Below are 24,146 nucleotides of genomic sequence, written 5' to 3' on the forward strand. Positions count from 1 at the left end.
AAAATATATATATATTTAGGGAAGTGAAATTGAAATAGTAAAAGATAATTTTGCAGATTTGGTGTTTTTCTTTTCTGCGCCATTTACCTTGTGGTTGAGGTAACATGTTAGTTTTATACTTTATGCGCCTGATTACAGCGATACCAGATTTGTATCGTTTACGTCATGTTTTACTAATTCTGAACTTTTTCTAATTTTTTTAATTGCCATTTTTTAACCCCTGTAGCTTTATTTTTTTTCCGCATACCAGGCTGTATGAGGGCTCATGTTTTGCGCCATAATCTGTTTTTTGTATCGGTACCATTTTGGCATTGATCTGACTTTTTAATCGCTTTTTAACTTTTTTTTTCTGGGATATTATAAAAATTGCAAATCTGTGGTTTGGTATTTTTATTACATTTACCGTACGAGATACATAATGTTATATTTTAATAGGTTGTACAATTACGCACAAAGCGATACCAAATATGTTTATTTTTATTATGTTTGCATGTTTTTATATAGGAAAAGGGGGTGATTTGAACTTTTAACATGGAAGGGGTTAATGCAGCGGTCTTCAAACTGTGGCCCTCCAGATGTTGCAAAACTACAACTCCCAGCATGCCCGGACAGCCAACGGCTGTCCGGGCATGCTGGGAATTGTAGTTTTGTAACATCTGGAGGGGCACCGTTTGAAGACCACTGGGTGTCTTTCAAACTTTTATTAAAACTTTTATTTATTTATTTTTACACTTTATTAGACTTATGAGGAATCATTAGATTCCTCAGACAGATGAATAGATTCTATTGAACTCTATTAATCTGTGTGCTCTGTGATCCATTGATAGAGTCTGGTCCAGCCAGGATCTATCAATGACAGAGCTGGGACTGGAGGAAACAGAGGTAAGTCCTCCGGCTACCTCTATAGTGGATCGCCCCCCTGCGATTGCGCTGTGGGGGGGGGGGGGGTGATCCACCCCCCTAGCACACCAGGGAGCATTCACATGTCCCTTTAGACCAGTGGTTCTCAACCTTTTCGGTGACCGTACCCCCCAAGGCCTGAAAGTATGTCCACGGGTATGTACCCGCAGACAAAAGGTGTGTTCTTACCTTTATACTAATGCATCCCATCTCCATCTTAATCCCCTTGTGCTATTATTCCCCCTCCGTCTTACTCCCCCTGTCCCACAATTCCCACCTCCCTCTGATTCCCTTTTACCATTATTCCCCCTCCATCTTTATCCCCTTGTGCCATTATTATCCAATATGGAACAAGGCGATTAAGATGGAGGAGGGGGAATAATGATACAGGGGGATTAATATGGAGGGGGGGGGTTGATAATTCCCCCCTCCCTCTGATCCCCTTTTGCCATATCTGATAATAATAGCACAAGGGGATTAAGATGGAGGGGGGGGGGGGGATAATCAACCCCCCTCCTCCATATTAATCCCGTTGTGCCATTATTATCGCATATGGCAAAAGGGGGATCAGAGGAAGGGGGGAATGGTGCAAGGGGATTAAGATGGAAGGGGAGAGGGGAGTAATAAAGCACAAGACATAAAATTTCAATGCCTTGTGCTTTATTACTCCCCCTCCATCTTAATGCCTTGTGCTCCGTCCCATACAGTCCCCCCCCCCCCTCTGTGCCATACAGTTGTTTACCTGGCGTCCTGTGGTCCCGTTGCCTGCTGCTTCACGGGATGTTCCACAGGGCCGCACTGACGTGTGAGGTCCCCCTGCACTGTGCGGCAACTCCGCGCAACGTCAGGGGAGGCCACACGACTCCCTGGCAACCACGCAGCTCACTTACAGTAGCCCCGGCCGCATATCTGGCCGCGCTACTGTACAGTGAGCTGCCGCGGCTATGCGCTGACAAATACTGGCCAATGCATGGCCGGTATTTGTCAGCGTTTTCGCGTACCCCAGGTTGAGAACCCAGGCTTTAGACGACGCTGTCAGATTCGACAGCGGCGATCTAAAGGGTTAATAGCCAGCCGCGGCGATCGCCGCATGCTGGCTATTAGCGGCGGCCCCCGGCTACTGAGAACAGCCGAGGGCTGCAGAGTATGGAGCGGGCAGGAATCCCGAGCCCGCTCCATACATACTGCAGAGCACCGCATGTATCTCCCCGTGCAGACGTGCCTCCTCCCCTCAGCTCTCCGAAGCTACAGCAGGGGGGAGTGAAGCCAGAGGACGTAGGTCTGCACGGGGAGCAAGAAGCCACGCCCCCTCATCTTCCCCGCACGTCTGCAGAGCAGGGGAGAGAGAGACATACACAGCTTCTCATCTCCCCTACTCTGCTTCGGATCTGCAGTCTGTATGGAGCGGGCTCCCGACTCCTGCCCGCTCCATACAGACTGCAGATCCGCCGCACTTGTCAGGTCCGGCCCTACTTGCCCGAAGCCGGGCTAAGGGCCTGACAAATTCACCTGCCCGGCGCCCAAAACTGCTAGTCCGGGGCGTCGGGCGATAGAAATTCCACATCCCTGCTGGGACATTATTTACTTACTAGGGGAGCCCTACCTGCCCACCTACCTGATTAGGAGATATATAGACCTGATAAAGGGACATACCTTCCTAAAGGGGACTACCTACTTAATGGGGCAGACTTACTTATCAGGGGCCCTATCCACCTAATAGGGTGACATACTGGTCTACCTATTAAAGAACAACTGCAGCTTAATATACACTTATCCCCTGTCTACAAGACAAGGGATAAATGTTTGATCGCGGGGGGTCCGACCACTGGGACCCCCCAAGATCTCCTGTACGGGGCCGCGGCTATGCCGCGGCTCTCCCGTGCAGGGGGTGTGCCTGCCGCAGCATGACGTTGCGGCCGGCACGCCTCCTCCATGCATCTCTATGGGAGAGGCGGGGAGGCAGCGTTCGTGCCTCCCCGGCTCCCACATAGAACTGTATGGGGACGGGAGGAGACGGGCATCACCGTCGACCTCTAGGTCGACACTAAGCAGCTTAGCGCTCACTATGAGCGCTAATGGCGGCGCCCCGTTAGGGAGATCTCGGGGGGTCCCAGCGGTCGGACCACCCGCGATCAAACACTTATCCCCTATCTTGTAGATAGGGGATACCGTATATACTCGAGTATAAGCCGAGTTTTTCAGCACGATTTTTCGTGCTGAAAACACCCCCCTCGGCTTATACTCGAGTGAACTCCCCCACCCGCAGTGGTCTTCAACATGCGGACCTCCAGAGGTTTCAAAACTACAACTCCCAGCAAGCCAGGGCAGCCATCGGCTGTCCGGGCTTGCTGGGAGTTGTAGTTTTGAAACCTCCGGAGGTCCGCAGGTTGAAGACCACTGCGGCCTTCAACATCATCCAGCCCCCTCTCACCCCCTTTAGTTCTGAGTACTCACCTCCGCTCGGCGCTGGTCCGGTCCTGCAGGGCTGTCCGGTAAGGAGGTGGTCCGGTGAGGAGGTGGTCCGGGCTGCTATCTTCACCGGGGAGGCCTCTTCTAAGCGCTTCGGGCCCGGCCTCAGAATAGTCACGTTGCCTTGACAACGACGCAGATGCGTCGTTGTCTAGGCAACGGCTCTATTCCGGGCCGGAAGCGCGGAGAAGAGGCGCCCCCGGTGAAGATAGCAGCCCGGACCACCTCCTCACCGGACCACCTCCTCACCGGACAGCCCTGCAGGACCGGACCAGCGCCGAGCGGAGGTGAGTACTCAGAACTAAAGGGGGTGAGAGGGGGCTGGATGATGTTGAAGGCCGCAGTGGTCTTCAACCTGCGGACCTCCGGAGGTTTCAAAACTACAACTCCCAGCAAGCCCGGACAGCCGATGGCTGCCCGGGCTTGCTGGGAGTTGTAGTTTTGAAACCTCTGGAGGTCCGCATGTTGAAGGCCGCAGTGGTCTTCAACCTGCGGACCTCCGGAGGTTTCAAAACTACAACTCCCAGCAAGCCCGGACAGCCGATGGCTGCCCGGGCTTGCTGGGAGTTGTAGTTTTGAAACCTCTGGAGGTCCGCAGGTTGAAGACCACTGAGGGCGAATGATGAGAAGAGGATGATGAAGGGGGGGGGGTGTGGGGATGATGAAGGGGGGTGGGGATGATGAAGGGGGGGGGGTGTGGGATGATTACAAGGGGATGATGAAGGGGGGATGTGTGGGATGATAAGGGGATGTGTGGGATGATGACAAGGGGATGTGTGGGATGATGACAAGGGGATGATGAAGGGGGGATGTGTGGGATAAGGGGATGTGTGGGATGATGACAAGGGGATGATGAAGGGGGGATGTGTGGGATAAGGGGATGTGTGGGATGATGACAATGGGATGATGAAGGGGGGATGTGTGGGATAAGGGGATGTGTGGGATGATGACAAGGGGATGATGAAGGGGGGATGTGTGGGATAAGGGGATGTGTGGGATGATGACAAGGGGATGATGAAGGGGGGATGTGTGGGATGATGACAAGGGGATGATGAAGGGGGGATGTGTGGGATGATAAGGGGATGTGTGGGATGATGACAAGGGGATGATGAAGGGGGGATGTGTGGGATGATGACAAGGGGATGATGAGGATGTTAATGACGGGTCTGGATGATGACAGGGGGGGATGAGGTATTTCCCACCCTAGGCTTATACTCGAGTCAATAACTTTTCCTGGGATTTTGGGTTGAAATTAGGGGTCTCGGCTTATACTCGGGTCGGCTTATACTCGAGTATATACGGTAAGTGTATATTACGCTGCAGTTGTCCTTTAAGTTTCTATTAATAAAATACCTTATTTACAGACTATTTTGGTTGAAATTATTTCATGTACCAGGAAAGTGGATTGTCAGAGGGACAAGTAGATTGTGCTCCGTTGTAGTCCCTTTTTTTTATTTCCACACCCCTTTGACCCCTTAAACTTGTGCCAAAACGCAACCTGAAAAGCCTTTTGAGAACTCTCCCCATTGTGTCTGGTAACATATTGGTTGAGATTATGTCCTGATCTGATGATCTTGTGTCACGTGGCTTGAATGTTTTCTATCTGGAGCTTTCAGGGAGATTCAGCATTCAGAGAAGCAGGTACGCCTACGTCCTTACAGCGATAGCGTAGACTATAGGTGATTTGTCCGCTATATAAGTCTCGGGAGAGGAGAGCGCAGAGGCACCGCCCACTGTCTACGCTCGGTCACGCAGACCAACGACGCACGGGCAGAATGACAGCCAATTACAGCGGCGACCCTACGTTCTGAATGTGAGCGTGCCCTCGTCCAATCACCTGCTGGAGAGCCGTGTAGGGCGGGGATATGCTGATTCAGTTTGAAAAAGACGGCGGGAAATCTGAGTTTCGCGGGAGGACGTTCGCGCGTAAACCGCATCCCTTCATTCATTGTCAGCTTCCTGAAGCCATTTTTCAGCCGCGGCGGGTGCAGGGAGGTCGGAGCCGGGGCCCAATCACTCATAGCCGCACAATCCGCCTCCATCGGCCTCCCCCGGTGCTCGATAACTCTCGGACGAGCTCACCCCGTGCACCGGGCGGATCAGCTCTAACCGTAGCCCCGACTATTTGCAGGGTACGGGCCGGGCCGGGCGGATTACGGGGGTCAGAAGGAGAGGAGCGGGTGTTCCCGGGAGAAGAGCGGCGCGCACGGAGGAGGTGGAGGCTGCTCCGAATGATGAGGAAGGGAATCCACCCCGGCCACGAGAAGATGCTGCTCCCCGGGCTGCAGGGCACGGACAAGAGCTTCTCCGGGGGGTTCGGGGGAGGCGCTGCCGGGGTGCTGTGCGCGGGAAGCGGCGGCGGATACCTGCAGATCCTGTCCTCCCCCGGCCCGGTACACCAGCCCCAGCACGGACTGTGCGCCTCCGAGCAGCAGCACCAGACGGCGGCCAGCTTCATCTACTCTACCCCGCACGGACCCGCCGCCAGAGCCGGCCTACTGCAGCCTACCCTGGGGCGCCCTCCGGTAATGCCCCCCTCCCCCACCTCAATGTGTGTGTGCTGATGTGTGTGGGGCCCCTGTGGCCCTAAACTCATTTTGGGAAGAGTAGGTTAGGGGTTCCCCCTCCTAGAGGGGCCCTCCTGCACAGGGCAGCGTACTCCCCGGATGGAGGGGGCAGGGGAGAGGTCACCTGTGTACTGGCTGTTTATGCATCTGTCACTATGGGAGGAGGGGGAATCGCAGCCTGTGCTGGGGGAGCTGCAGTGTGAACATACAGCAAGCTGTGACTATTGTGTATACAGAGTGTGGACAGGAGGATCTCTACCTGGAGTGGCAATTGTGGGCAGGGGCACCAACCACTCATCACACCAGTCTGTTTCCAAAGGTTATGGCCCATCTATTGCCAGCGCTCATCCCCTATTGTAGGCCTGCTGATATCACAGGATCTTATGGGATTTATTTCTGGAACCCTACTTTAGCTCCACAACTGCCTTTGAATTGGTGACCTCTGCCCTTGTTCTCCTATAGATATACATTGGACTAAGACAGTGGCAATGCTTAATCCACAGTAGTTATCTGTCCACTCTTATGCTGGGTGAGCTGTTGGCTGTAGTCAGTGGCCTGTGGTGGTGACTGTAGGGCCTGTTAGCAATGCATTAATATGTGAGTAGGCTTGGTATTCCCCATAATGTGCTCTTGTGGCCTAGGCTAGATGTTTTTGGGTTCAGTGGACTGGGTCTGACTTTGTCAGTGGTGGTTCTGTAGGTTAAAGGGGTGCGCTTGCCATGACATCACTGTCTGTACACGGAGGGCTTACCCCTCTCCATAGGAGCAACTTCAGCTCTGGCTGGTCTCGGCGGTCATATGGAAGGTCATTCACTTCAAGTTTAGGTAAGTAATGCCACAGGTCCCCTGCATTGCATGCAAAAGGGAAAGTCTTATGCCTCCTCTCCTGGCACCTAAGCAGTGCAGTGATATGGGGGAGATTTATCAAAACCTGTCAAGAGGAAGAGTGGTGTGGTTGCCCCCAGATTGCATCTTTCATTTTTCACAGATCTCTTTAAAGATGAAAGAAGCAGTCTGGTTGGATCCCATTTTGTCTAGTAAACAGTGCCTAGGTATAGATAGCACTTATTTTTCCCGTGTGGATTTGTAACATATGGAGGGTATGGCATGTCACCCATTCTGTGTGGAAACTGCATTGGGGTGTTAGGACACAGCATAGTATGGTGCTAATCCGTGGCATGCAAAGTGGATTTCTAAAATAAATCTGAGGGTATTATCATTATGCCAGGTTAGAGATTTCTCTTAGAAAGATCTAGAGATGAGCGAAGTTACTGCAATTCGATTTGTCACAAACTTCTCTGCAGTTGCTGACTATACCCTGCATAAATTCAGCTTTCAGGTGCTCCCGTGGGCTGGAAAAGGTGGATAGTCTTGGAAGACTCTCCTAGGACTGTATCAACCTTTTCCAGCCCACCGGAGCACCTGAAAACTGAACTAATTTATGCAGGATAAGTCATCAACTGCCGAGCCGAGAATCGTGATGAATCGAATTGCTGTAACTTTGCCCATCTCTAGAAAGATCCATTGACTGCACATGGTGGCTTGTGGTTCCAGAAGGGGAGAGATCGCACCTGTTCAGTTCATGAATGGCAATCCTTATAAGGCATGGCAGGGGCTATTTGGTTAGACCCAATTACATCCATATGCACTTGCATATGTGGCCAGGATTCTTAATAAGACTCCCTAACCTCCAGTTTGGGATGCTATGGGATAATTGTGGCACCAGCTAACATGACTGGTAAAAAGGCATCACACTGGCAGAAGACTTGTTTAGTAATAGACATAGGCACCTTTGATTCCCTGAATGGTAGCTTGAGTACGTTAAAGTATAGAAAATGGAACAGTTGTCCATAGCAGCCAATCAGATTCCAGATTTTACTTTCCAAGCACTAAAAGGCTAATCCATTCCTCTGCAGTTCTATCTGTCCCATATTCTTAATAGACCCTTTGGAACATTTAGGGAAGGGTCACACAAACGGATCTGCAGCATATTTTATGCTGCAGATCCGCCAAAGACCCACCCAATAGTGTGTCTGCTCATAGCAGAAATCTGCCACTTCGAGCAGACGCACAGGTCCAGTGAGTCAGTGTGCGCGCACACGGTGAACTTAGATGTTGCAGTCATTCTCCCTGAGTTAGGCCGAGAGCGGCCGCAATGTCCGAGTACACGGTGCGTGTCGTCTCACAGGTCCTGTGTGACCGCTCGTAGCAGCGGATTGCTGCTACAAGCAGGCACAGCAGGAGGCACACTATAGTCGTGTTGGTCATCTTCAGATCTGCAGCATGAAATATGCTGAGGATCTGTTACATGTGGCTCTACCTTAGAGGAGTTGTCTGGCGGAAAAGTTTTTTTTTTCTTTTTTCTAAAAACGTGACTACCTGATTAGAGAAAAAATTGAAGGCTGACAATCTGCCTGTGGTCATATGCCAACTACATACTGTATCTTAAATCTCAAACAATACAACTGAAGAAAACCAGAACTTGTTCACTCCAGAAATATTCACCGACACAAAAGAAGCAGTTATGTAAAATATCAAATTTAACATACCGTATATACTCAAGTATAAGCAATGGCTGCCCGGGCTTGCTGGGAGTTGTAGTTTTGAAACCTCTGGAGGTCCGCAGGTTGAAGACCACTGCGGCCTTCGACATCATCCAGCTCTCCCCCCTCACCCCCTTTAGTTTTGTACTTGCCTCCGCTTGGTGGGATGTTAGGGTGCGCTGGTCTGGTGCTGCAGGACTGTCCGGTGGGATAGTGGTTCCGGGCTGCCATCTTCACCGGGGGACCTCTTCTCCGCTCTTCGGGCCCGGCCCCGGAATAGTCACGTTGCCTTGACGAAGACTCAGAGGGACGTTCATTACCAACGTCCCTCTGTGTCGTCGTCAAGGCAACGCCTCTATTCCAGGCCCGAAGCACGGAGAAGATGGCAGCCCGGAACCACTATCCCACCGGACGACCTCCCCACCGGACAGTCCTGCAGCACCAGACTAGCGCACCTTAACGTCCCGCCAAGCGGAGGTAAGTACAAAACTAAAGGGGGGGGGGGGGCTGGATTATGTCGAAGGCCGCAGTGGTCTTCAACCTGCGGACCTCCAGAGGTTTCAAAACTACAACTCCCAGCAAGCCCAGACAGACGATGGCTGCCCGGGCTTGCTGGGAGTTGTAGTTTTGAAACATCTGGCGGTCCGCAGGTTGAAGACCACTGTATCAGACATTGACAAGCGGTGATGATGAAGGGGGGGGGGGGGTGTGGGATGATGAAGGGGGGTGGGGATGATAAGGGGATGATGGAGGGGGGGAGATGTTGAAGGGGGATGATGACAGGCGGTGATGATGAAGGGGGATGATGTATTTCCCACCCTAGGCTTATACTCGAGTCAATAACTTTTCCTGGGATTTTGGGGTGAAATTAGGGGCCTCGGCTTATATTCGGGTCAGCTTATACTCGAGTATATACGGTAACAAAATTAGACACATTTAAGAATAGTGGAAAACATAAAAACAGGCACTGGAATGACAAATACAAAGAGAGCTATGGGAGGGGCTTATGTATGGAGTCCAGGGCATATATCAACAGTAGCAATAAGGCATCTGTTACTCGACAACATCAAGGATCCAGTGGTACAACCACATACATATACTACATGTACCTTTAACATCACTCTGTAAGTAAATGTACAGTTTACAAACTGAAAGTACATGGAAAAGCAGTTGGAAAAATGTTGACATCCTGCCATGCATGCTGCCAACCTACCAACTCCAAACGTATGTTTTGCGTTTGTGCTTTGTCAGGGGGCGTGTCTACAACCCCCATCTAGGTGGGTATATGTATCATCGGTCAGCCAGTCCTACTTCACCACCATATGTGTGGCAATAGAAATGGCCAGTGACTATACACATGTGTCAAGGCCCACGCCCAGACTGATTTAGGGCAGGGCCTTGATGCATGTGAATATTCATTGGACATTTCTAATGCCATTCATATGGTGGCAAAGGATTGGCTGACCCATTATATATTCTATATATATTCCCTGATGAAGCACAAACGTGAAACATACGTTGGGGGTTTGGAGCTGGCAGGTTGGTAGCATGTCTTACTAGGGCTGGGCGGTATACCGGTTCATACCGAATTTTTTGGGCTGCACGATATGAATTTTCCCCACTACCGCAATACCGGTTGGGCCCCTCCCCCTCGGGAATGTATTATCAGCGCAGCGCTGTCCCCACATCGGGAAACTAACCCTATTTGACCCGCCAGCGCTGTTCTGCCCCCCCCCCCCCCCCAAATTAATCAGCCCAGCGGGGTACTACTCACATATGTCAAGCACTGCCCTCCTCCTCTTTGTTGGGGGCTGCCGGGCGCTGGAACACTATACTGTACGCCGTATCCCTATGCCCTGGCTGCAAAAGATTCAGAAAATAAACTCTAAACTCACCTATGTCGGCCACACACTGGGGACTGGAACGTCGGACACCCGTCAGCCTATCACCGTCCGGAGCGATGTCCTGCCCCAGAGCCATGTCCTGCTGTTGCGAAACTACAACTCCCAGCATGTCTGGACAGCTGTTGGCTGTCCGGGCATGCTGGGAGTGGTAGTTTTGCAACAACTCGAGGTCCGCAGGTTGGAGGCCTCTGGCGCACAGTGAGTTCCATCGCCGGCGGACCCCAACAAAGAGGAGGAGGGCAGTGCTTGAAAGTGACATCTGTGAGTAGTACCCCGCTGGGCTGATCATTAATTGGGGGGAGCAGAACAGTGCTGGTGGGTCACATGATTTGGGGGAGGGGTTTGCCGAACACGACGCACGGGTCACATGATTGTGAGGGGTGAAAATACCGTTATATACCGTTGAACTGCCGTAAGTTAAAAAAAAATACCAGGATACACATATTTGGTCATACCGCCCAGCCCTATGTCTTACCGTGTTTCTCCGAAAATAAGAGTGGGTCTTATATTAATTTTAGTCACCAAAAAACACTAGGGCTTATTTTCAGGGTAGGGTTTATTTTATTTACATGTGATGGGCGCAGCCAACGGCTGTCCGGGCATGCTGGGAGTTGTAGTTTCGCAACATCTGGAGGTCTGCAGATTGAAGACCACTGGCCTAGGTCTTATTTTCGGGGTAGAGCTTATTGCAGCCCACCCCGATAATCCAGCTAGGGCTTATTTTCGGGGAAACACGGTAACATTTTTCCAACTGCTTTTAGTTGTACTTTCAGTTTGTAATCTGTACATCTACTTATACTACACAAACCTTTAACATCACTCTATGAATGTGGCTGTACCACTGGATCCTTGATTTTGTCGAGTGATATAGATGCCTTATTGGTACTGTAGATATATGCCCTGGACTCCATGCATAAGCCCCTCCCATACCTCCTCCACGCTTCTGTATTTGTCATTCCAGTGCCTCTGTTTTTGTTTCCCACTATTTTTAAATGTTTAATTTTGATGTTGCATAAATTTAGTATTTTACATAACTGGTTCTTCTGTGTTGGCGAATATATACTGTACGTGAACTGCTTGGTCAAAGGAATAGGAAGGCATGATCAGAAAACTGTTCCTAAGTTTTCCATGTGGTATATAGCAGTGTTATCCAGCTAATAAATTACTTGCTGTTCACATTTAGCTACCGGAAGTCACTGCTATATTGGCCTCTGTAGTTCTGAAACCAGCTGGTAACTAGCAATTTTGGTACCATGATGTCACTTGGTCCTCGAACAGTGCTATGTCAATATGTGCTATAAAGTGTCTGAAGAATACACAAGCCCCCTCTCATTTGCCTAGCAACTCATATATGAAGGGTTAAAGGGGTACTCCAGTGCTTAAACATCTTATCCCCTATCCAAAGGATAGGGGATAAGATGCCTGATCGCGGGAGTCCCGCAGCTGGGGATGCCCGGGATCATGCACGCGGCACCCCGTTTGTAACCAGTGTCTGGAGCGTGTTTGCTCCTGGTCTGATTATGGTCGACCGCAGGGCGGGCGGCGTGGGACGTCACGCCTCCGCCCCCATGTGATGTCACGCTCCGCCCCTCAATGCAAGCCTACGGGAGGGCGTGATAGATATCACGCCCTCTCCCGTCGGCTTGGATTGAGGGGCGGAGTGTGACGTCACACGGGGGCGGAGTGTGACGTCACACGGGGGCGGAGTGTGACGTCACACGGGGGCGGAGGCGTGACGTCACACGCCGCCCGCCCTGCGGTCGACCATAATCAGACCCGGAGCGAACATGTTCCGGGTCTGATTACAAACATGGTGCCGCATGCATGATCCCAGGCGCCCCCAGCTGCGGGACTCCCGCGATCAGGCATCTTATCCCCTATCTTAAGGATAGGGGATAAGTTGCAGATCGCGGGGGTCCGACCCCTGGGGCCCCCCGCGATCTCCTGTACGGAGCCCCGACAGTCCGCAGGAAGGGGGCGATCTCCTGTACGGAGCCCCGACAGCCCGCAGGAAGGGGGCGTGTCGACCTCCGCACGAAGCGGCGGCCGACACGCCCCTCAATACAACTCTATGGCAGAGCCGGAGCGCTGCCTTCGACAATGTCCGGCTCTGCCATTGAGATGTATTGAGGGGGCGTGTCGGCCGCCGCCTCGTGCGGGGGTCGACACCCGCTATCTCGGCGGAGAGCCGGGGCCCCGTACTGAGAGATCGTGGGGGGCCCCTGCGGTCGGACCCCCCGCGATCTCAAACTTATCCCCTATCCTTAGGATAGGAGATAAGTTTTTCACCACTGGACTACCCCTTTAAGCACTGTAGAACCCATTTAAGGTTTGTGCACGTACTGTGAGATAGTCTCCATATTGTGAAGGTTTCAATGTAGACAGGCTGCGCCCACTCTCTGTGAGCCAACTGTTCATACTTGTCATAGCATGAGCATGGATTTGGGCAGTAAAAACAACTTGTGTACCTTTTTTTTACATTAAAATGAAGCAGTTTACTAGATAGAGCTTAAAGGGTACCTCTCATCAAATAAACTTTTGATATATTTTAGATTAATGAATGTTGAATAACTTTCCAATAGCATGTTAATGAAAAATATGCTTCTTTCTATAGCATTTTTCCCGATCAGTCCTGTCAGCAAGCATTTCTGACTCATGCTGGAGTCCTAAACACTCAGAGCTGCCAGCCTGCTTTGTTCACAGCCAAACAGGCTGTGAACAAAGCAGGCTGGCAGCTCTGTGTTCTCCTTTGTGAACAAAGCAGACTGGCAGCTCGTAGTGTTAAGGACTCCAGCATGAGTCTGAAATGCTTGCTGCCAGGACTGGTAGAGAGACCCCTAGTGGTCATTTCTTCAAAGTGGAAAATTAAATAGAGTGTAGCATATTTTTTAATAACCTGCAATACATTAATCTATAATATATCAAAAGTTTTTTTGATGAGGTACCCTTTAGAGGAGAGAAATGTGTTTGTCCTTGTTTAACATTCTTTTAGTGGTGCTTGCTCTTCAAAAGCAATTTACTGTTTTGTCAGCTCCATGGTACTTGTGTCATTCTAGCAAAAAGGTACTACTTCTTGTGCCTTTGCTAATAGACATTTACGCTTGGAAATGTCAATGCAGCTGAATCCCATTGTTAATAAGCGGACGTTATAACGCAGAGATTTTGTCCCCAAAAGACTGATCTTGCTCATTCTTATGACAGAATACAGTACCATCAATGCCTTCAGATTCTCTAGCCAAAGTATCCACGGTGTGAGCCCTGCTGTAAGTAGACCTACTGTAGTATGTGCTCTACATGTATACCAGACATGTTGAGCCTGAATGTGCTGTGAACCCAGCTTGATGGCAACATTCTGTGAAATATATTAACCTGTTCATGTAGGGCGTATGTGTACGCCCTCACATCCTGGTACTTAAGGACACAGTGTTTGAAGTGTGCTCATGAGGTGAGTACGCTTCAAACCTCGTGTATCCATGCTATCAGAAGCCATGACCAAGAGTTAATGCTGGGAATCGCCGATTTGCCCGATGCCCGGCAGTAACCTTTTAGACGGCATGATCAAAGTTCAGATCAGCTGAGAGGATGTGGGAGGGCCCTTACCTGCCTCTTCGCCATACGATCGGTGCTCTGAAGCAGCCAGCCATGATGGCTATGTCTTAGCATTGAACTGTGTATGCAATAGAAAGATTTCATGGTATAGGCACCCTATGCGGGCTAAAAAAAGTGTGAAAAAAAAAGTTAAATGGGCACTCATTAAAGTACACTTTTGATAAAAGTATTTTTTTTATCAAATCTATATTATAACACTTTTTCTCACCTTTTTGAAATCCTGGCCACTAGGTGTTACCGTACTGGGTCTAGGACACATTACCAACCTCGCCCCCACCACCACGTACGGAGCACTGGGCAGTGGTCACACTCCAGGAAATCGCATCAGCAGCTCGCTATCTGCCTATATGAAACAGGCAGAGCGAGCGTAGCGCTTCTGTGCGCACGTCTCGCCTAATTTAAATATCCCTGCCCCCTGCCTCACCCCCTTTTCCTGTTTTATTCATCCTGCCGCACATAACCGCAGTGCAGCCCTTGCGGTGGTAGAGCGAGGACAAGATAAGCTGCACAGCAAGGAGGAAAAATACTCTTATGGTTATTTGTTGAAAATATTATTTTTTTATTTGAAGTGCGGAAGCTGGCCCTTGCAGGCATGCGATGACATTGCGCCTGTTGGGCCATGCCCACTTAATCCCTCACTGGAACACCGATGACTGAGAAGCCTGTGTAAAAAAAAAAAAAAAAAAAAAAAAAAAAAAAAGAGGGGGGGGGGGGAGTTTAAGATAATAGGCTTGATTAGTATCAGGATGAGTCATGGACAGATTAGTTTGATAGGTACTCTTTAACCCCTTAACGATGCAGGTCGTAAATGTACATCCTGGGGAGGTGGTACTCAACGCACCAGGACAGACATTTACGTCCTATACATAACCGCAAGCATCGGAGCGATGCTCGGGTCATGCGCGGCAGGTCCCGGCTGCTAGCAGTAGCCTGGGACCCACCGGTAATGGCGGACATCCGCTATCGTGTGTATGTCCACCATTAACACCTCAGATGCCGTGATCAATACAGATCACAGCATCTGCAGAAGTGCGGCACTTAATGTGGACGATCGGATCGCCCGCAGCGCTGTCGCAGCGATCCGATCATCTGTAATGGCAGACGGAGGTCCCCTCACCTACCTGCCTCTGTCTCCCGGCATCTTCTGCTCTGGTCTGTGATCGAGCAGACCAGAGAAGATAGCCGATCTGCTATGCACTGAACAGTATTAGCAATCGAATGATTGCTATAAATAGTCCCCTATGGGGACTATTAAAGTGTAATAATAAGAGTAAAAAAAAATTTGAAAAATCCCCTCCCCCATTAAAAATGTAAATTGTCAGGTTTTTTTTCCCCCATTTTACCCCCAAAAAGTGGTATCGCTGTGTGCATAAATATCCAAACTATTAAAATATAATGTTAATTATCCCATACTGTGAACGATGTGAACATTTAAAAAAGCGTGCAGTGTGAACGTTAAAAAAAAAAAATAAATGAGCCCTCATGCCGTCACTTATACGGAAAAATGAGTTTTATAGGTCAGCAAAATAGAGGGGTTTTAAATGCAATCATTTTGGTTAAAAAGTTTGATATAATAGAAAAGTATTTATAAGGGGTATCCTTTTAATCGTATTGACCAACAGAATAAAGAAAACAGGTCTATTTTACCATAAAGTGTACAGCATGAAAACAAAACTTTGCAAAATTGCGGTTTTCTTATCAGTTACCCCACACAAATAGTATTTTTTTGGTTGTGCCATACATTTCATGGTAAAATGAGTGATGTCATTACAAAGAACTGGTTGTGCAAAAAACAAGCCCTCATACTAGTCTGTGGATGAAAATATAAGAGTTATGATTTTTAGAAGGCAAGGAGGAAAAAACGAAAAACTTAAAAATAAAATTGTCTGAGTCCTTAAAGGAGTAGTCCAGTGGTGACTCAGTGGTGAACAACTTATCCCCTATCTTAAGGATAGGGGATAAGTTGCAGATCGCGGGGGTCCGACTGCTGGGGCCCCCTGCGATCTCCTGTACGGAGCCCCGACAGCCCGCAGGAAGGGTGCGTGTCGACCTCCGCACGAAGCGGTGGCTGACACGCCCACTCAATACAACTCTATGGCAGAGCCGAAGCGCTGCCTTCGGCAATCTCCGGCTCTGCCATTGAGATGTATTGAGGGGGCGTGTCGGCCGCTGCTTCGTGCGGGGGATCGACACCCGCTATCTGGCCGGAGAGCCGGGGCCCCGTACAGAGAGATCGCAGGGGGCCCCCGCGATCTCAAACTTATCCCCTATCCTTAGGCTAGAGGATGTTTTTCACCACTGGACTACCCCTTTATGGGGTTAATCGTAATAAGCCGCCCCCCCTAATAAGTTTTAACCCCCCCCCCCCATATATTTCCCATTTCTTTAAATAAATGTAATTAAAAATATACGTAATATTGCCATGTGCGTAAATGTCCACAAACTATGAAAATATACGGTTAGTTAAACCGCATGGTCGGTGGTGTACACGTAAAAATACCAAAGTCCAAAATTGTGTATTTTTGGTCACTTCATATACCATAAAAAAATAGTGATCAAAAAGTCTCAACAAAAAAGGGTGCTAAAAAAAAAAAAAGAAAAAAATACAGACCACAGCACAAAAAATTTGCCATCATATGGCCCTGTATGCGGGAAAAATAAGTTATATGGGTCAGGAGATGACAATTTTAAACATACTAGTTTTGGTGCATGTAGTTATAATTTTTTTTTTTTCTCAAATACTTTTTGAAAAGTGAATAACTGAAATACAGGCATATTATAGCATTCAGCAAAGTCATTTTACATCAGTAAAAAGAAAACTAGCTCATAATAGGTCGTTGTGGTTCAGTTGAATGCGTTCTAGGCTAACAAAACATAAAGGAAATAGGAAACATATACAACCTGCAACGTGTGTCTTAACCTCTTAAGGACTTAGGGCGTACCTCTACGCCCTAAGCCCGGTCCCGGTGTGAAAAACGGGGTCACGCCATGATCCTGCATCACACCGGGTCGGTCCCAGCTGCTAACAATAGCCAGGACCCTGGGCTAACAGCGCGCGTCATCGGTCGTTGTGCCGCACGCTATTAACCCTTTAGATGCGGCGATCAAAGTTGACCGCCGCATCTGAAAACAAAAGTAAACTGTTACCGGCAGCTCAGTCGGGCTGATCGGGACATCGCGATAAAATCACGATGTTCCGATCAGCTGGGACGCAGGCGGAGATCTCCCTACCTCTCTCCGTGGCGTCCGATCGGGGATTGATTGCTCCAAGCCTGAGTTACAGGCTCTAGCAATCGAGCCCCTATCTGACTGATCCCTGCAAAGCTATGGCTTTGCAGGGATCAGCATAGATTAGTGTGTACAGTGCTATAGCTCCCTATGGGAAAAAGTTAACAAAGGTCATTTAACCCCTTCCCTATTAAAAGTTTGAATCGCCCCCTCCCCTTTTCCCATAAAAAAAACTGTCTAAATAAACATATGTGGTATCGCCACGTGCAAAAATGTCCGAACTATAAAAATCGTTAATTAAATTGCACGTTCAATGGCATGCACGCAAACAAAATTCCAAGTCCAAACTAGTGTATTTTTGGTCACTTTTTATATCATAAAAAAATTAATAAAAAGCGATCAAAAAGTCTGATCAATACAAAAATGGTACCGATTAAAACTTCAGAACACGGCGCAAAAAATGAGTCCTCATACCGGCCTGTATGCGGAAAAATAAAGTTATAGGGGTTAGAAGATTAGAATTTTTAACATGTACATTTTCCTGCATGTAGTTATGATTTTTTCCGAAGTACGACAATATCCAACCTATATAAGTAGGGTATCATTTTAACCGTATAGACCTACAGAATAAAGATAAGGTGTCGTTTTTACCGAAAATTGCACTGTGTAGAAACGGAAACCCCCCAAAAGTTACAAAATGAAAATTATTTTTCTTCAATTTTATTGCACAATGACTTTTTTTTTTTTTTTTTTTTTTTTTTTTTTTTCGTTTTGCCGTGGATTTTTTGGTAAAATGACTGTCACTGCAAAGTAGAATTGGTGGCGCAAAAAATAAGCAATCATCATGGATTTTTAGGTGCAAAATTGAACGCTGAGTCCTTTAAGGCTTGAGGTATATGCCTATAAGGCATTCTTGGTATCTTGTTATGAAAGTCTCCTGTGTAAGGGTGAGTTTGTTAAATGCTCTTGGCACCATATCTGCTTCTGCCAGCTCCTAGTGCTATGATTTTTTTTCGTAAGAGAATGTAGTGGTGGTTTTGGCTATTAACTGGTCTATGGTAGGTATCGCAGCGGATTTCCAATAGCTCACTACAGCTGTCTTGGCTAGGATACACACTATGCAAAAAAAGTCTCTCAGGTGGTGTGGGAGTGTGTGTTGATGAAGAAATAGTTGGACAGACTGTGGTGATCATGGCCAGGAGATCAAGTAGTAGTTTGTGGCAAGAAGCCCAGAAGGGTCTGATCACTTGGCAGTCCCAGAGTATGTGGTAAAGAGAACCTTGCGAACCACATCCTCGCCAACAAAGTTGTGTGGGACCGGGATAAATGATGGACAACCTGTCTGGTGTGTAGTACCAGCACAATGTTTTTAATGCTGATTCCACATGTGAGGAGTATTGGAAAGCTGCGTGTATGGACTTAAAGGCTTATTCCACGGAGAATACATGGTCCAAATCCCTTTCCCAGTGTTTTAGTGGGTAAGATTTGGTAAACGCGTTAGATCCTAATAGGTTATCATACCAAGGTTTTAAGCCTCTGATTGGGGAGGTTGAAAGCCGGAAAGCAGAATAATTCAGAGGTATAGGTGATGGGTGCAACCCGTTTAAAAAGTGACGGATCTGTAGATATTTGTAAAAGTCTGTTTGTGGGAGGCGGTATTTGCTAGATATTGTTTGAAACGTGTCTAGGACATGGTTGGTGTGTAGTTCCTTGATGGTCAGGATACCTTTCTGATATCCAATATCTCGCATCTAAATCTTGTATTGATCCGGAATATCTCCCAGTAAAGCTACTCCCGAAGGGAGCGTGTGTGTGATAAATGTGACCCAGACTTTGGGAGAGGCTTGCACTAATGGGTTAAGAGTGGGGGGAGGAATACCCCAAAATGGGAGGTCCCTTACAAGCATAGGCGACATTGAGGAATTTTCGAAGTCAACCCACGAAGGTTCTGCAGGACCGCCCCACCAATGCCCTAGTATAGCAATTAGCGTAGCTATGTAGTAAAAATATGTTTGAGCCCAAGCCCCCCCCCCCAGTGAAGTTTGGTTTTGGTAATTATATTATCAGATAATCTCGGCCGTCTCCCTGCCTGTATGAATGAGGATAGGAGAGAATTAGCTTTTGAAAAGAAGGCAGGAGAGAGAGGGAGTAGAAACATTTTGAAGGATGCCACCCTGCCAACCCAAAAAAAGTCCAAGGAGCTTAGTCTGGACGCTTCCGAGGCAATGGCCGTGAGTAGTGGTTCATAGTTTGTTGTGTAAAGAGATTTGTGCGGAAACTAAAGTTTTATTCCCAAATATTGCAAATGGTCAGATCTCCAGACCAATTATTTTTCTTTCAAGGATGCCAACACCAGAAGGGAAATATTGATTGGGAGGGCCTGTGTTTAAGTTTCGTTAAGGTGATAGTAAGAGAGAGCCCCTAACTGTAAAATACTGTCCATTACTGCCGATTAATGAGGTGAGGGGGTTAGAGAGAGGATTACGTCGTCCGCATAGGTCGAGATGACGTGCAGTCTGCCTTTTTGTTAACGCTGGATATGTCAGGATTCGAGCGGATAGTGTGTGCTAGGGGTTCCATAGACAATATATATAGCAAGGGGAACAGGGAGCAACCCTGTCTAGATCAAATTGAGATCAAGAAGGGTTTCCGATAATTAGTTATTTGCTAAAACTCAGGTAGATGGGGAGAAGTAGAGGGCCGTTAGTGCTCCAATTATGGAGCCTGCAAAGCCCATGTTTTCCAAGACTGAGAAGGCTAAAGACCACCTGAGGTGGTTGAATGCCTTCTCAGCGTCAAGTGCTACTAGTAGAGCCGGGAGCCTGCGCTGCTCAAGATGGATCATTATGTTTAATAAACGTCTGATATTGGCCGAAGTCTGACCGCCGGCTACAAATCCAGCTTGGTCCATGTCTATCAGCGAGGGGAGGACAACAGACAGGCGTGTCGCCACTATCTTTGCAAAAATCTTTGTCTTGATTTCAAAAGGGAAATTGGGGTAGGTCAGGGGACTTGCCGGGCTTGGGCAGCATGACAATGGTGGCCTGGAGATTCTCGTCAGGTAGGGAGCTTCGTGTGAAAGCAGATTTGCAAAAGTCTAGAAGGTAAGGTGCTAGTAGGTCGCTGAATTTCTTATAATAAGAGTTAACAAATCCATCTGGGCCTGGGGCTTTGTCTGAGGGTAGGGAGTTAAAGGGGTTGTGCTCTGCCCTGAGTTTCGGAGCTCCGCACGCAGCGTCCGGAAGTTCATTACTCCGAACGCTGTGTGCGGTTAGATCTGGTGGGGTGGGGAATAGTGTCTTGAAGATTGTAAAGTTGTTCATAAAATGTTTTTAATCCATTTGCAATATCCATAGGGGTGTGGAGTTTGGCATTTGTGGTGGGGTGCAACAGATAAGGGATTCTAGATTTTAGTTGATGATGTTTTTTCAGTTGTTAGGCTAGAAGCTTGCCCACTGTGTTGTTCTGGGAGTAGTACTTGACTTGCGTTTTACGGTGTGATTTCTCATAAGATGAGAGCAGAAGGCATCTAAGGTCACATCTGAGTGTGGCTTCTGAATGTGTTGGAGGGCACAGTCTGATTTGTGTTCCCTGTCGGAGCTTGGTTAGTGTCTTCCATCTGTTGTGGGCGGTGCTTTTTCAAGGTTGGCCCGTATTTTATACAGCACCCTCTGACGACTGCCTTATGGCAGTTCCAGAGAAGGATTGGGTCTGAGACTGTCTTTATTTAGGTTGAAGTAATTGGTGATATCTGTTGTCAATTGTCTGTAAGTAGGGGTAGACCAAATGAAGGGGTTGCTACGCCAAGTGTAGGATGGGGGAGGATATGTTGTCAGTAAGGTGGAGTGTGATGGCTGCATGATCGGACCCTTGTGTTGGTTGCAATATTGGAATAGACTATCTCTGTCAGGATTGTTTTATCCACCAGAAACTTGTCAATTCGGTAATACATATTGTGCACTCCAAGAGAAAAAGGTATATTCCCTTTCAGAAGTGTGGTGGATTCTCCATAAATCATAAAGTTCCTCTTCCCATAGGAAGGTGGAGAGAGAATTAGAAATCGACAGAAGGGTTAGAGACATATGAGCAGGGAGCCCAGACATCCCTGCCCATACATTTTGAGTAGTCTTTTTAAGAATCTGAGTTGACCCATATTAGGTGCGTATATGGAGAGAATAGTAAGGCCCCTGGAGTTGATGGTGCAGCGTAATAGTACATACCGGCCTTGTGGTTCAGCTATATATTCCCTTAGGACAAAAGGAGACTGTATTCTTAATAGCAATTAGAACCCCTCTGGACTTGGTGCTGAAATGAGTGGAAAATATGTTAAGCATGATGTTGAATTCTTAGTATAGAAGTTGGGTTTTTCTGGGAGCATAAAATATCACATCCCAGTAACTGAGCCTCCCTCCAGAGATGCAAGCGTTTTTGGGACGTGTAGGCCATTCCCATTAATGCTAGTTCATGTAATTACCATGACTAACTATCGAGAAAAAAAATTGCTTTATACCATAGTTAACTTAATAGGGAAGACGGAACGCACCTCCCAGCTAGCATGTGCCTATATGACAAAGATGAGGTATCTGAGGAGACAGTGTCCTGTACGTTGCATTAACTAAAAACAGAGAGGAATAAAACATAAACAGAAAGGTATGTGGAGTGAAACCCAGGAGGGAGAGTCACTCGTCCACAGGTGAGGTGAGAGTCCGTCCTGAAGGTGAGGAACAGTCACGCCAGAGCCCGTAGTACCAAGGAGTACGGCTGCCATCTGGAAAGTCAAGGTACCGACCAATCTTTTTCCACATGAGGTGGGCGAGAAGGTTGCTGTAAAGGTATGTCCCATGATTTGAGTAAGGCAGTGCCCTCTTCAATGGAGTGTACGACATGCAGAGCTTTCTCATGCCAGATCAGGAGGCGAACCGGGAAACCCCAGCAGTAGGAGATATTCGCTGAGCAGAGGGAGGTAGACACTGGTGCGAATGCCCTTCTTGCGTGGACGTGGAGAGATCCATATATACTGAGATGCGGTGAAACGGTGCGGGGAGTCCGTTGTTGCGCCTGGTGAATTCTAGTAGGCGTTCTTTCACCGTAAAGAAATGAATTCGTTCTAGTACATCACGGGGAGCTGAGTCCTCCAAATGTTTTGGACGCAGTATGCGGTGCGCCCTGTCTATTTCTAGGTCTCGAAGTGAACATGTAGGTAAAGCAGCTTTGAGCAAGGAGCGAACATATTCCGGAATTTCAGCAGGTGGTATAGATTCCGGGATGCCTCGCAGTTTAACGTTGTTGTGATGGCTCCTGTCCTCCAGATCAGCTACTTTAGCCTTAAGCATGGATAGTTCATCGTCCATATTGTTATAAATCTATCAGAGAATTATGGGAATCTGCAAAGTTGCTGAATTTCACTTCAAGATGATCAACTCTGCCTCCTAAGTCTGCCACCTCAGACCAGAGTGGGTGCACCACTCTTTGTATATCTTGGCAGAAAGTGGAGCGGAGCAGCAGCAACATATCTTTCATAGTAGCATCTGTCAGTTGTTTGCCTGTGACAGGCAGATCAGCTAACGGGTCACTTTCGATCATGGGGAGTGGGGAAAAGAGAGCTCCATTTTTTTTGTCCCCTTTGTTGCTGTGGTAGAAGTTGCGCTATCAGTTAGCAGTGTAGAAGCAGAGAGTGAAGGAGCAGTCCTTTAAAGGGGTTCTCCGGTGCTTAGACATCTTATCCCCTATCCAAAGGATAGGGGATAAGATGCCTGATTGCGGGAGTCCCGCCGCTGGGGACCCCCGGGATCTTGCACGTGGCACCCCGTTTGTAATCAGTCTCCGGAGCGTGTTCGCTCTGGGTCTGATTACCGACTACCACAGGGCCGACGGCGTGTGATGTCACGCCTCCTCCTCCGCCCACATAGCTGTCACGCCCCCTCCCATAGGCTTGCATTAAGGGGCGGAGCGTGATGTCACACGCCGTCGGCCCTGTGGTAGTCTGTAATCAGACCCGGAGCAGACAAGCTCCGGGGACTGATTACAAACGGGGTGCCGCATGCAAGATCCCGGGGGTCCCCAGCGGCGGGAGTCACGCGATCAGGCATCTTATCCCCTATCCTTTTGGATAGGGGATAAGATGTCTAAGCATCGGAGAACCCCTTTAAGTGAGTCTACCTGAATAGGACTGCTAAGACGGCGATTAGCTTCCCATCCCCCCTCTGTTGCCCATGCTATAGGACAGTCTTACCCAACCCAGTCCTCAAGGCACACCAACAGTCCAGGATTTTAATTTTTCCCTGTTGTATTCCAATGGAGTAACTAAAAAAACCCGGAATGTTGGTGTGCCTTGAGTACTGGGTTGGGAAACACTGCTATAGGGGACGGGGGCATTCCAGGTGTCTCTGCTGTAGTGGAATCTACCTGCATCAAGTGGAGCTCTGGATCTGAGTATCATCTGCAGCATGTAGCTGGTGAGGCAGGTTTGCGGCTGGGCGGTGAGAGACCGCGGGGCAGCCGGAGACCTCGCTGCTGTAGTGCTGTTTTGGGCTGGCGTGGTGCGCGGCTTAAAACTGAATTTCTTCAGCGCATTTTCGTGCACAGGCTAGCGGCGCTTTTGCTGGCATGTTGCGGGAGGCTTCCGGTGCCAGGCTGGGTGACAAGCTTGCTGCAGAGTGCTTTATCTCTGTCACTTTAGCAGGATGGGGAGCGGAGCTCCATTAACACGTGTCCATCCGACCCTGCAGCCAGGCCATGCCCCAAATTTTTTTTAAGTTGTAAAAGCCTACATAAATTGGGTATTCTTGTAACCGTATGGACCTTAAGCAAAAAGATAAGGTGTCAATTTTTATCAAAAAGTGCACAGCGTAGAAACTGAAGCCCCCAAATGTGTTTTTTATTTTTTTTATTTTTGTTTCATTTCACCACACAAAACAAGCCCTTAT

At 48.4% G+C, this 24,146-nt stretch overlaps 1 protein-coding gene across 4 annotated transcripts in view; it reads left to right on the forward strand.

Annotated features, from left to right (window-relative positions):
- Positions 1-24,146, forward strand: part of E2F3 (E2F transcription factor 3) — a 129,523-nt gene that overhangs the window by 85,678 nt on the left and 19,699 nt on the right. The window contains exon 1 of one of the 4 annotated variants that reach the window (XM_056521273.1): positions 4,846-5,894. The exons of 2 other annotated variants lie outside the window; for them this stretch is intronic. In XM_056521273.1, coding sequence (XP_056377248.1) covers positions 5,235-5,894 — 660 coding nt within the window. In that variant the 5' untranslated portion in view covers positions 4,846-5,234. Of the gene's footprint in view, positions 1-4,845; positions 5,895-10,969; positions 11,120-24,146 lie in introns of those variants that run through there. One more of the 4 variants, XM_056521274.1, reaches the window with a different exon arrangement.

The sequence above is a fragment of the Hyla sarda genome, chromosome 5 (genome assembly GCF_029499605.1).
Source record: "Hyla sarda isolate aHylSar1 chromosome 5, aHylSar1.hap1, whole genome shotgun sequence".
NCBI lineage: Eukaryota > Metazoa > Chordata > Amphibia > Anura > Hylidae > Hyla > Hyla sarda.